This window comes from Abrus precatorius, unplaced genomic scaffold, assembly GCF_003935025.1.
Source record: "Abrus precatorius isolate BTA unplaced genomic scaffold, Abrus_2018 Scaffold9, whole genome shotgun sequence".
Lineage (NCBI taxonomy): Eukaryota > Viridiplantae > Streptophyta > Magnoliopsida > Fabales > Fabaceae > Abrus > Abrus precatorius.
Window position 1 is genome coordinate 24892614 of NW_020874439.1, and position 14093 is coordinate 24906706.

Below are 14093 nucleotides of genomic sequence, written 5' to 3' on the forward strand. Positions count from 1 at the left end.
ATAAATAAAATAAAATAATATTAACTATATGATCAAAAGTATAAAAAGCATAAAAAGACAAAGAAAACTTACTTGATGTGCTTTTGTTAGGATTTTTTATTCACTTTTAAACTTTTATAAAGAATATGTACTTCATTAATGATGAATTTTCTCAAGAGTATTTTTAAAACTTTCTTCCTCTTTTCTAAAGATATTTGCCTCCTATTCATAGCGCGTGTTCTTGCTCTTTAAACCTATTTAATATATATATATATATAAAGGCTCTATTATTTTTATTGTTCTTTATTTATTTTTTCAACTTTTTTAAAAATTTACATACTACTTTGACCATTTTAAATTATTTTTTAAATTATATTTTATTCACTAATTCACTATCTATTAAAAAAAATTAAAAATTTAATTTTTAAAATTTTAAATTATTTTTATATATTATCTTAACCTACTACAAAATTTAATAATAATTTTTTAAAAATTTGATTTTTTTTTATTTTAAAAAGAGACCTAAATAAAATTGGTTATTCACATTATATTTTCAAATTTTTGTTAGAATTTTTACCTTAAACATAAATTTTTATTTATATTATTAAACTTTTATTAACCTCGTTACATACGTTATTATTGAGCACAAACTCTAATTTAATATAGAAATAATTTTATATTACTTTATTTTGTGTTTTCTTTTGTATTAATCAATTGATATATAACATTGATAAATATTACGTATTTTCTTTTTACAGACTTAAAAAATATTAAATCTCAAGTCAATGTTAATAAATATTACATATTTTTTATTTAAGACCTAACGAATATTAAATCTAAAAATATTAATAAATATTGATAACAAATATTAATGCAATTGACAATAATGAATATTGATATAATTAAAAATTATTTATTAAATAATAAAAATATTAACATAATTAACGATTATTAAAAAAATAACACTTTTAATATTGGTTAAAGAATTAATATAAAATAAATATATTTTTTTATATCAATTGATTAATTGATATAAAATAATTTTTAGTTACTACATTACTTAAATCTACGTCAATTTCACTAACTAATGTAAACAAAATTATTTTTAACTCATATAAATGTTTTTTTTACTAAGAAAGCAACAATAATAATCAAAGAGATAACTTGATTTTTTTAAGTATATAAATCGTGAAAATTTAAATTCTCACTACAAATTAACTCTCTATTTTAATTTTGTTGGTAACATCCTTTAAGCCTTGCCCTACCTCAAGAATCAAATTGTTTTATAAGTTTGTTTTTCCTTTTTTTTTTAAAATATTTGCTACCATCTTAAAAAAATAATATTGAACAAACATCATAGTAAATTTCTAATAAAACAATAGCTTTTCAATCCACTTATTGTCATTTGTTTAATCATCGCTATTACAATCATTAAATATCTATTTTTCTTATTATTGTTTTCCATAGCAGAGAAATAAGTTGAATTTGAAAAATTAACAAGTAAGAAAATTCATTACCCAAATAATACAAAACATTTATCCATAACTATATGTTTTTAGATGTTGATTAAATTGGCGTATCCTTTACTCTTCTTAATTAAAAATTTGAATTTAAATTTTATAAATAAAATATCATTAAAAAAATTCGTCCTATCATGTTTAAATGTTTCTGACTTAAACAAAATTATTTCATATAATTTTTTTTTATATTTTAATACTTTTTTTCACACAAAATAAATTATAATTAATCTTAAACCATTCACGTAAATTTCCTTGTCACGACATTATTTTTACCTTATGAAACATAATTATTAGTCCTTTGAATTTGGTCAAGGCATAACATAACTTCTTTTTTCATTAAAATAACAAACATTGGGTTTAATTTTGAGAAAAAAACAAAGATGATGTATAAAAAATATTTTAAATTCAATTTCAATTTACATCCTTTACTTCCCCCAAACCCACCACGGCACAAACAGAACATTGTCCCTCTTCGCCGCACCCTCCTCCTCTTCTACTTCTTCTCTCTGCAAGTGTGTGGCATTGATAGGTTCGCTTCAATGGCAGCCTTTGATCACTTCAGGAACATGTACGATGTTGCACTCAAACCTCGCTTGCTTCATTCCCTTATCAGAGACCACCTTCCCAATGAAAAGCACCCCTTTTCAAACCCTTCGGAACTGTCCAAGGTTGTCTCTTTGGTCAAAACGCACTCTCTTCTCTCTGAGTCTTTTACAGAATCCATGGACCCCAAGCTTATTCAAGCATGGAAATCTGAAGTTACTTCCTGGGTCAACCACATTCTGTCCCTCCTTTCTACTACTATGGTAAATTTCATTACTTTGCACTTGCATTTTTCTGGGTTTTCAACAGAACTCAAACAAAAAAAAAAAAACATTTTCGTACTAATTTTGATTTTAATGATTTTTACATTTATTTTAAATTTTTTTTCCCATGTGGGTTAAAACCAGTTTTGTGCCCAATTTATTTGTCACAAACAATTTTTTTTACGTACCAGTTGCTGCTGCTTGATACTGATTGCTTTCGCTTGAATATTGGAGCCTGAAGATTGTTTTGTTTTGTTTATTTTACTCTATTTTTCACAGAGTTAATTTAGTGCATTTTTCTTTTCTAGCCAGATAAATGCTGGGCGGGTATCTCTCTGTTGGGTGTTACTTGTGAAGAGTGTAGCTCTGATCGTTTCCTAGAATCTTACTCTCTGTGGTTCCAGAAATTGCTGTCTTTTCTACAGGTACCTAGTTGTTTTGCCATTCATGCAGATAATTCTTTTGTTAGCTTTTTAGAATTTTCCCATTTGGAGTATAAAATACTGTTCAATGCAGATTTGATTGTTGTTTCGGGTTGTAGATGAACTTAGGCCCGAGTAATATCACCTTTGTGCTCTAAAATTGATACTTTCTTGCCTATTATATTGCATATGTATTTCTGTGTGCCTTTAACAAACAACCAAGCTGGTACGCTAAAGAGAACTTTATGTAACAAACAGTGCTTGAAGAAACTTAATAATACCACTCAGTTTGTTGTTTATGAAAATCTATATATTCACCTTTACAGGTTTAAGGCATCCCTCCTGTAATTTGTAAATCAGCAATCTGTCTCTGGCTGATGCCTTTTAGAATTACTCATTGTGCTTGTTCTTCCTGTAAGTCATTCTAGAGTACACGAAGCTTCATTTCCTGTATAGGAGATGGACCCTATATTTTCTACATGTTATGTTATTGAATTGAATGATGTTAAACATTATTTATCTGATACAATGTCTTTGTCTCTCTTCTTGGACTCTGTGTTTGAATCTTCTAAAATACACATGCACTCATGTCTCAAAGTTAGATACCTAGGTTTTCATGCATCTTTGACGAATAATGTTCAAATCTCTGAAATGAATTTTTCACTTTTGTTATGCACTGTTGTGATGTGTTCTTTGATCTTTATTTAAAACAGTCACCATCAGATTCTCATTTAGTGAGGGTAGCTTCTTGCGCTTCCATATCTGATTTATTTGCAAGGTTAGATATTTCTTTTCCTACTAAAGAAATCCCTATCAATTTGTACAATTATTAATGTGTGATGTCAATTTACACACGTTTGATTTTTATGCTGCTTAATTGAATCCTTGCTAGATTTCTCTCTCTGCTTATCTGCAAGCTCGTGTGGTTGCCACATACATTGCTAGTAATTATACTCAATAGGATATGAGCATCTGTAAAAAAATATTAGATAAACTAGAAATGTGGATTTGTACTATTCTATTAAATATTACAAAAATGTTCCTTTCAAATTGATTAAATTTGACATTCCATCTGCTAATGCATTTAGTTTTAATGTTTAAATGAATCCAACATATATTTTGAGGAATATTTTTTGTCACTTGTTGGTGTTATTCTGAATCAAATTAGTATCTTTGAGCCATTGTCTTAGTCACGTTGCTGGCAATATCTGTCTTCATTAAAATAGCTGACAGCTATACCTTTCCTAACTCTCTGTTGTAAAAATAGGTTAAGTGGATTTCCTAAGATCAAGAGAGATTCGTCTTCCTGTGCTGTGAAAGTTGTTCAGCCTGTTTTGAAGATGTTACAAGATGACAACTCAGAGGCAATATGGGTGGGTGCTGAATAATAATTGAGGGACAAATTCTTGTATTGAAGTTGGTTTGTGAAGTTTTTCTTAGAATTGCATTTGATATGAACATATGTAAAGCATTATATATTTAAAGTATATGTTGAAATTTTTTTTTAATATCTACTCATTCGTTATTATTATCAGTTACTAATCCTAGTGATGGGATTTATATATATATATTGATAGTAATTGACAGAATCATTTAATTTATAACATATTGCATAAATGATGTAATAAGGAAGAATATACAAACTATTGTAAGTATGGAACAGTTCCCTCAGGACCTCTCTCGCATACCTGTGCATAGGGTATATGCTAAGAGATGATAATATCTTGTGTTAAACTTAGCAAATGTTGAAGTCACAAGTTTCATTATTTGGTCCATACTTGCAGTGAAATGCAGACACATCGCTAAAAATAAGATAGTTCACATTCTTTGCATGCTCTTGACAGTCTTTTATTTGTCGGTTCTCATATACATGCTATTTCTTTGGTCAGGAATTATTTGCTTTCTTTGCTTACACCTTTTTTTTATTGTTCAAATTGTGGTGAATGCAGGAATCCGCAGTTCATTTGTTATGCACCATAATTACTTCATTTCCATTTTCTATTCGTAATCATTATGATAGTGTAAGCTTCTCCTTCCCTTGTTGGAACATTTGTTACATTCTTAATTTCTGTGTGTGTGTATAATTGGAACTTTGTTTCTCAGATAAAGTCCACTACTTCCCTTAATACTTGTTTTACCTGAACAAGAACTTCAAACTTGAATAGTAATTTTGATAACAATGTCTATTTAGAAGCTAGATAAAACAAGAGATTGAACATTCCTATCCGGTTAGCTGGAAAATATCTATATAATTCATTTGACAGCTTGTGTATGTAAGGCATGTGTTCATAATTACTAAGGTAGCATTTGGTAGACATGATAGAATTGGGACAAAACAATGGTTTCTATTTTATGTTCGATGCATTTTAAATGAATAGAATAGAACAAAACATGGTAAAAAGTGATAAATTTTGGTTCACTACTAAAAAGGTGGAAACAAAGAGAAGAGAACAAAATGTTTTATTCTGTTTTGTCCATGTGCCAAATGCTACCTAAAAGCCACCTGGACATTCACCTAGATGCAAAGGTCCTCAATAGCCGCTTAATCAGGTTTTATTTCCCTAATTTATTTATTTATATTTACTTTAATAACCTAATAATTAATCACAAAAAATACAAAGGATGCACGTGGTTAGATTTGTATCATTGGTATATTGATGCTTTCGCAGTTTGTATCTGCATATGCACTTGTATCAACACTTACTTTCTTATTCTACTATTCTAGTCAATACTCTCTGGTGTGTCTCTATCTCTGCATGATTGGGTACTTGCTACTTTTATGAGGGAAATTTTAAAGGCAAATATTTGAGTTCCCTTGCTGCTGTATTCACATTTTGATGATTGTTTTGAATTTATACAGGTTGAATCTGTTATTGCCATAAAGCTTTTCTCTGGAGGGTGCAGTCTTAATATGTTGAAGGTAACATGTTTCATCAAATTTCAAATAGCTTCTTACTAGGGTATGTTTGGATTGTTGCTACATGAAGGGATGGAAGGGGACTGTTTGGGAGGGAATGGATTCCTACATTTGGAAATGAAATCAGCAAGCAAAGGCAGGGACTGAGCATTATTTGTTCTGCCTCTGCATACCTGCAGCAGCCACATTTTGCTGAAAATATAATTTCATTATTGTACTTTTATTTTGTCGTACAGATTTATTTGAAATCTTATAAATTTATAATTCTATCCTTTCCTTTCCATTTTTTATACAACTTCCAAACAAGGAAAGAAAAATTCATATCTCTTTCATTTGATTTCTTGTATTAAACCATTCCATTTCATTTTGCACTAAAATTCCAAACTTAGCCTTACACATTCTACTTGACAGTGTGAAAATAAATAGCTGTCACTGTCCAACTTACTGAAACACGTAATGCACATGTAATGTTATGAAGGTTGTTTATTGCCATTTCTACATTTTCAGTAAATGATTAGTTTTCATCCGGTTATTAATCAATAATCACTGGCCAAATTTGTCTACTTTTAGAGTGCCTTAGTTTTCAAAAGATGAACAAAAGGGTATTTCTCAGACTCAGAATCCAAAGAAAGATATATTAGTATAAAGATTTGAAAATGATTCATGCATTCATTTGGTTTGTAATTTGTTCTTTGCTAAATTTTTATTCCTAATTTTCATTCTTTTCTGTGATGTTTTCATATCAAAGACAGAAATAATCTACGGTTACTGAAAATTTCAAGAAAGATTAATGATAAAATCTACTAGGTCTAATATAGGGATAAAACCTACTGAAAATTGGAGAAAGGGGTACTCCTGACCTGCGGTTGCAGACCATCCCTAACCTTGTTTGTGAACCATGAGGGCATTATCATGTATTGATGATTTCTTTTATTCTTATCCTTAACTTTGAATTCTCAATTTTATATGGAATTTTTTTTCCACTCCCACTTGGTCTTAATCTGATGTTTTCTGTTGGCTGCTTGATATTGTACATCCAGAAACTTGCACATTGCCTTGCACTGCTACCAAAATCAAAAGGAGATGAAGAAAGCTGGTCTGTGATGATGCAGAAAATTTTGGTCTTAATAAACGATCAATTAAATTTGGCCTTTCAAGGTCTAGAAGAAGGTAGGTATTGGTTTTTTGTATTTCATAACAGCAACTATTAAAAGCTGTATGTGACCATCTTTTTCCACATATTGCAGAAACTATCCGTAACGAGGTTAATAGGTTGTTGGTTCTGTCTGGAAAACACCCTCCACCTACATTAAGAGGCTATATGTTGTCAGAAGAAGCTAGTAACAAAGCATCAAAGAGGTCTGAGCAATCATTAATGTCTAATGTCTCCACACTTATGTTTGGCTGTTGCTTGATGCTTACAAACTCATATCCTGTTAAGGTATTGTTTAGTGAATCCAATTTATGTTCCTACAATTGATTGTCAGTTCTGTATTTTCTTAGTTTGGGAGAACAATGACGTAAAGCAACATGACATTAATTGTTAGGTAAATGTGCCTGTTCGCCTGCTATTGGCCCTTGTTGAGAGAATTCTGATGGTTAATGGATCTTTGCCACAAATATCACTGCCATTCATGACTGCTAAGCAGCAAGAGAACATTTGTTCAGAGCTTCCGGTTTTGCACTTGAGCAGCCTGGAATTGCTTACAGCAATCATAAAGGCCATGGGCAGGTATGACTGCATATATCCTTACTCTCTCCCTCCAAAAGAAAAATAGGCTAAACAGGAAAAAAGGAAATGAGGAAGTGGGCTTTGTAAATTTAATGTTAAATTCTTGGAACCTTGACATTTTAGAAATAGAATAGTGTGTTTGCTCTTTTATTTTAATTCGGTTATGATTTATTGCTGTTATGTCTTCAATCATCTAAGAGCTTAGCTTGCATTGTTATGGTATTCTGATTCCTGTTTCAATGCATAACTTCCATGTATTTTCCTCTGATATATCTTGTGTATTTATTTCATGCATGGATGCTGATTTCTAGTTATTGCCAAAATTTGTATTGCAGTCAACTATTACCACATGCTGCATATATCGTACGTATCATTACAAAGTACTTCAAGACATGTCAGCTGCCAGAATTAAGGATTAAGGTCTATTCAGTCACAAGGACTTTGCTCATATCCATGGGTGTCGGTACATGATTTCTGATTTTAGTTGCTTTTCTGCTTACAGTTGTTATTATCTTGTCGCAAAGAAGTTTGAGAATCTGAATGTGTTTATATTATTTTTTTCATATTTGTAATTTTTTTTGTAAATATTCGGGGGAAGATTCTGCTCTTCTTGAGCCTTGGCACAATGGTAAAGGAATAGCCTTGTGGCTTAGGCTTTGTTTAGATTTTATGTGAGGTGAGGAAAGGGGAAGGAGGGAGTTATTGATCACTAATCCTTATTTAGAAGTTAATTAAATATGAGGGGAAGAGTCAGAGATTTTTTTTAACTCCCAAAACCCTTATAATTTTGTGTTTCTCCATTTTGGGAGTTTTAATGACTCATGTAGTGAAATTTATTATTTATATTTTGATTTGTTATATTAAATATTTAGTATTGTCTAGAGTTAAAATAACAAGAAAATAAAATATAAAAAAATATTTTTTAAAAAAAAAATTAGTTTTTAGAGTGAGAATTTTTTAAAAAATTATAAAAAATAAAAATAGAAATAGACAAATTTTTAGAGAGAGAAAAATATTTAATTTGTATTTTTTGAAAAAATAAAATAGACAAAAAAATATAAAAGGATAACAATATCATTTACATGTTAAACTTTTTATTACCCTTTCTTCTCAATATTAAGCATTCAAATGAAAGAGAGGTTTATTCTTCCTTCTCCTCTTTTGAGCCCTTAAAACCTTTTCTTTTCCTCTTCCTCCAAACTCTCAAACAAAGTTTTAAAAGTCACTCATTCAAACCCTGGAAACAGTCTCTTTACTTGTGTGGGCAAGTGTCAAGACTGTGTACATCTATCCTTTTCATACCCTACTAAGTGGGAGCCTCATGCATATATATGAGGCATTGCTTGGGCCAGTTTTTTTGGCCCTCTTCTTAAAAGGAGAAACTCCTCCAATTAGCTTTTGTAAAAAATATTTTTTTGCACCTTTTTCTTCATTAAAAGAAATCTACTTTTAAGATTTAGAGCTTTTTGGAAATTTGTTTGGTCTAACTCCTTTTAAGAAGTGAAGCCCAAAAAGAGTTGAGCCAAACACTACCTAACTTCTATTACAATCTTTCTTTTCAGATAAATTTTTTCAATCATAAATCATTGCACTTCAAACATAATTTTAAACAAAAGCAAGATATCAAAAATCAAGTTTGCAACACACATTAACTAGTTGAGTGGTTAATTTGTCCTCAAGTGGAAATGTTTTTTCCTAGAATTCCTTTGTGCAATTTTCCCATTTATTTTTATCAAATCCAAAACAAAAATGCAGATAGAGAAAAAGAGGTAAAGAGGGAAAAGGAAAGGAAGGAAATAGAAATGCACAAGGTTAATTGTATTTAATTTTAGTTCTGCATATTGTTTCTGCTGTCATCATCATCTGATTTCATTTAATAACTGCCTATTTTTTTTTTTTTCGTTAGATTATTTCAACAACTTTATATATATAGATTGCATGGGTGTTTCTTTCCTTTGCAAGCTTCTCTATGCCTGAATGGTTCTTACTAATTAGTCATCTTGAACAGGAATGGCTTTATGCCTTGCACAGGAAGTTATCAACAACGTGTTTGCTGATTTAAGTACTGTTGAGAATAAGAATGGTGGCACGTTGAATGGTTCAAATTCAAATGCCTCTGCTGGAGCACTCCTACCCCCAAGTCATAGAAAAAGGAAGCACAGCAGTACAACTGGTTCTCTCCAAGATCTTGAAAAAAGTGGTGATTTGAGAGTGGAAGTTCCAAAGAATCATTCATTGACTCCAATTTCTCTGAGGATAGCTGCACTTGAGGCGTTAGAAGCTCTTGTTACTGTGGTACGTATGTATCGTTAATGGTAAACGATATGTTTGTGACTTCGTTAAGCTCTTGTTACCTTCAATGGCTATTCTTATACATGTTGTAATTGAAATTGAAAGGGTTGAATGAAAAGGGAAAAAAATAATATATTTTAAGTGAGACGACTGAATAATTGTGATACAAAGATTGTGCCTGAAAATTTTATTATTTTTCCCAGGCTGGTGCTTTAAAATCTGAGCAATGGAGATCAAAAGTTGATAGCCTTTTGATAGTCATAGCAACGGAGTCTTTCAAGGAAGGATCAGTAAATGAAGAAACAAGTGCATTTCAGCAAAAAGAACCTACAGAAAATGGCACACATTTGCAGCTTGCTGCATTGCGTGCTCTATTGGCATCTTTTCTTTCATTTGCTCGGGTACGGCCACCATATTTAGTCCAGGGTCTCGAACTTTTCCGTAGAGGTACTTCTATTTATCAATTTGAACTTCTTTTGTTCTTTTACTTTTTTTGGTATCCCCGATGGTATTTTAGCGGTGGTAAAATACTGTGTTTTATGTGTCGAAGTAAGAGATTTTAACGATGCTTTTTGCAGGGAGTATTGATGGTTCTCTATTATATGAAATATGGTGATTATGGTTACAAAATGCTCAAGTATTTTCTAACTTGCACAGTTTGGTGCGGATTTTGCTGGAAAGCATCTCCTATGTGGGGGCTGTATATTTGCTGTTTTGGATTTGATTTGTATATATCAATGTATTTCCTGTTTTTCTAGACTTACAGAGGGAGAAAATTTTTCTGAATTGCTTTAGGAAATCCTTGGCACGGTTGAGTGTGTGTATACAAATTTTAATTTAAATAAAGTAGAAAAACAGGAAAATAGTTATATGCAAATCACATCCTAACTATTAACAGCAAGTAGACAGCCCTACAGTAGGAGACATGTTTTGTTTATAGTGTTTTGCAATGCATGTTTCAAATAGAACAATTTCCTGTCAATATAATTTTCACTTTCATTTCTTTTAATTTTATTATCCAATAGATAATTATCAAATATAAAACAGCATTTTAGGTTACTGTTTTGTTTCCACAGTTACATAAAATTTTATTTTATTCTTACTTCCTGTTTGTTGAACAACATGGAATCTTTATCTGTAGGGAAGCAACAAACAGGAACAAAACTTGCTGACTTCTGTGCCCATGCTCTGTTAACCTTGGAAGTGCTTATACATCCTAGGGCACTTCCATTAGCTGATTTCGCCTATGCAAATAACAATTCTTTTGAGGAAGCTCAGTGTAACTTCCGAGATGAATATGTCGGCCGGAACAACAGTACCGCATCATATGGTTTACCAAAAGCAGTTCCTCCTGACTATGATGACGATTTGTGCGCTAGATGGTTTGAAAATGGCAATGAAGCCGATGCGTCATTGGCTAAAACCACAAAATACACCCAAGAGCCTTCTGAAGCTTGTAGAGCTAATGACCCCAAAGTGCTTTCCATGCCTCTATCTCCTATCACCAATATACAAGAGAGGACTCAGAAGGTATCTGTGACTACCACTTGTGCAGATGTTGAAATGAGAACTGTTGTGGATGAAGTCATGATCAAGACAGATCAATCTGGAGAATCGGTGGCACAATTTCAGGAACCTGTCAGTTGCACCACGAACATCCCCGTGGCTGAAGCTCACGGCGATGTAGCAACTGATGTAGTGTCTGAGGGGATAGTTTCTGAAAGCACTATGCCTCATAATGAAGCCAGTGTTATGGAATCAGGACAAGGAAGCTTGGTTAATATCGACTTTGAATTAGCTTCCCAGAGCAACAGTTCAATGCAGAGAACATCAGATTCTAAAATGAGTCAAGAATTTGATTTTAAATTGGATTATGGCAATTCACTGGCTGATGAAGAAGCTTTTCCTGATATTGTGGATGCAGACCCAGATTCTGATTCTGATTAATGGGAAGATTTTGTAGCTTATTTATTCAATGAAACATACATATTCAATGTCATTCTCTTTTTCTATCAGTTTTCCAAAGGTAATGCCGCATGTAACTTTTGAATCACCAACAAGTATTTTATAGGTTTTTTTTTAAACTGTGTTGTGAAACAAGTATATGTAGTCTCTGGTACAATTAGATTATATTTTATAGTTTTTTTTTAATCAAAATGATTTTTGAAATATTTTTTAGTATTAATTAGATTATATCAGGTGAATTACAATTACGAAGAGAAACATTGTAAAATATTACTTTAAATGTAAAAGTTATGTTATCATAATTTTTTATAAGATCATAATTCACGAAGAAATATATAAATTATTATCTATATTCATGCATGTGCGTGTACATTCAATTCCAAGTAAATTAGATATTTAAATCTTAAGTTTATATAGCTTAAGTTTGACTTATTCAAATTGAGCTTATTTAGTTAAATAACATAATTTTTATATCTATATACATAATTTTTTTTATTGTATTATGACAGGATATTTTGTATGATAATAACTATTGAGTCTTAAAGGAAAAAATATGAAAAAATAGAAATAATAAAACGGTAATGCTATGATAGATATACAGTGACTAATAAGTTAAGAAATAATTGTATATGTAATAATATTATAGTATCACGTATATTAAAAAGATGATTAAAAATTATTTAGAATAATTTGATTATGTACAAAGAAAATTACTTGATTAAATTTAATAATATTATAAAATTTACTTAGTATTTCAACAAATGAGATAAAACTTGGTTGTTTAATATTATTATTATTGTTGATTTTTTTAAAAATGAGAATAAGTTACCGAGTGGATCAATGGATCCAGATTGTATCATGCTTAAAAAAATTGAACACTCTCAAATGTGTAAATCTTAACATTTATGCATTTAATTTTTTATTTAAAATAAATATATTATATTAATATAGCATATATTAAAGAGTTAGAATCTGGTAGAGTGGAGAGTGGAAGTCATCGTAGAGAATCGATTCCCTTCACACAATTCATTCCTTTATTATCTATTTTTAGTGACATCTATTTATGATCCCCTTTCACAGTTTCACTTCTCACCTTTCTCATCAAACCACATCTCTTTCACCACAGCCAACTGAAAAATTATTCCACCGGTTTCCCTGGTTAGAGCATAAAACAACATTAAAAAGTGGCTTTTTCATATTTTTATATGATGTTTAAAAATAATGTATATCAAAATATGAGATTTAGAAAAAAACTTACATAAAAATGAAATATAAAATAATTTTTTATGCAGGCGCATAAATTTAAAGATGAAACATTTTAAGATATCAGATGATTTTTCAAAAAAATTATTATCAATTTTTAAACTATAAAAAATTGTCAATAATATTTTTTAAAAATTATAAAAATTTTGAAGTACTAAACTTAGAAATTTTTTATATTCTTGTAATTTTTTTTCTAAAATCTCATTTTAGTATTTTTTCCATATAAAAAAAAAGCTTTAAAAAGTACAGAATAGTAGATGCGGTTGCGGTTTTCAAATTATAGCCCAAAAACGTTGGTCAATATGAATGAAAAATCCACCGGTAAATATAAAATAAGTTATCATTACAGTACCGCCCACAGTCTTTGTTAAATAATTACATATATCATTAATTTTAAATTATCTTAATCAATTAAATAAAATGAAAAAAGGACATTTTAATTAAAATATAATAAATTTGTATAATATTTTTAGAAAAGTTTTTATTAGTCTAAATATAAAATTATTTTTGTTAATGAGAATGTTTAAAGAGTATAATAAGAGCAGATTTTATAGTCTATTAAAAATAAAGATGAAAATTAATTTAAGAAAATTTTTGAGTTTATTAATATTTATAATAATATTCAAAGTATGATGATATTTTAGGTTTAAGTTTAGAATTTAAATATCAAATATTTCTTGTATTATTCTAATACTATAACGTAAGTCATAAATTTTATAATAAAAATTATTCTACCTTTTCACAAATATGTCAATTTCATTTGAAATAGAAAAAAAATATTTAAAAAAAATATTTACAAATCAATATCAGACACATAATAATAAATGTGCTTATTTTTATTTAAGTTGAGAGCTTTTTTAAACTGTGAGTTTAAAGATTAAGTTTTACATTTTATCATATTTAAACTTATGTTTTTAAAAATTTAATATTTAAAATTATAATTTTTTTTATTTTTTTTATTTCTTTGCTCTCTTTTATAAAAAAAAAATATTTACAAAATTATAAAAATATTTATTATTTTTTACATATTTATCTTTCATATTAATTTTTTAAAAACTTTAATGATAAAAAATGTTAGCTTAAGACTTGATTAAATTCATAAAAAATATGTATTTAATAAATTCATAAATATTAATTTAAATTTAAAAGATTTTAATTTAGACAACAAATTTTAAGTTTAAATATTTATATATTTTA

At 29.3% G+C, this 14093-nt stretch overlaps 1 protein-coding gene across 2 annotated transcripts; it reads left to right on the forward strand.

The window, feature by feature from the left end:
- The first annotated feature begins 1941 nt into the window (after positions 1-1941).
- On the forward strand, positions 1942-11833 carry LOC113850109 (proline-, glutamic acid- and leucine-rich protein 1). 2 transcript variants are annotated; one of them, XM_027480477.1, is made up of 13 exons: positions 1942-2305; positions 2614-2730; positions 3441-3505; positions 3995-4100; positions 4677-4748; positions 5588-5647; positions 6685-6814; positions 6892-7085; positions 7192-7376; positions 7712-7839; positions 9385-9671; positions 9872-10115; positions 10810-11833. In XM_027480477.1, the coding sequence occupies exons 1-13, from the start codon at positions 2039-2041 to the stop codon at positions 11613-11615; spliced, it is 2661 nt and encodes an 886-aa protein (XP_027336278.1). In that variant the 5' UTR covers positions 1942-2038; the 3' UTR covers positions 11616-11833. The 2 variants fall into 2 exon arrangements, with proteins under 2 accessions (XP_027336278.1, XP_027336279.1); XM_027480478.1 differs by lacking the exons at positions 1942-2305; positions 3441-3505 and having other exon boundaries at positions 2644-2730; positions 10810-11615.
- Positions 11834-14093: the final 2260 nt, after the last annotated feature.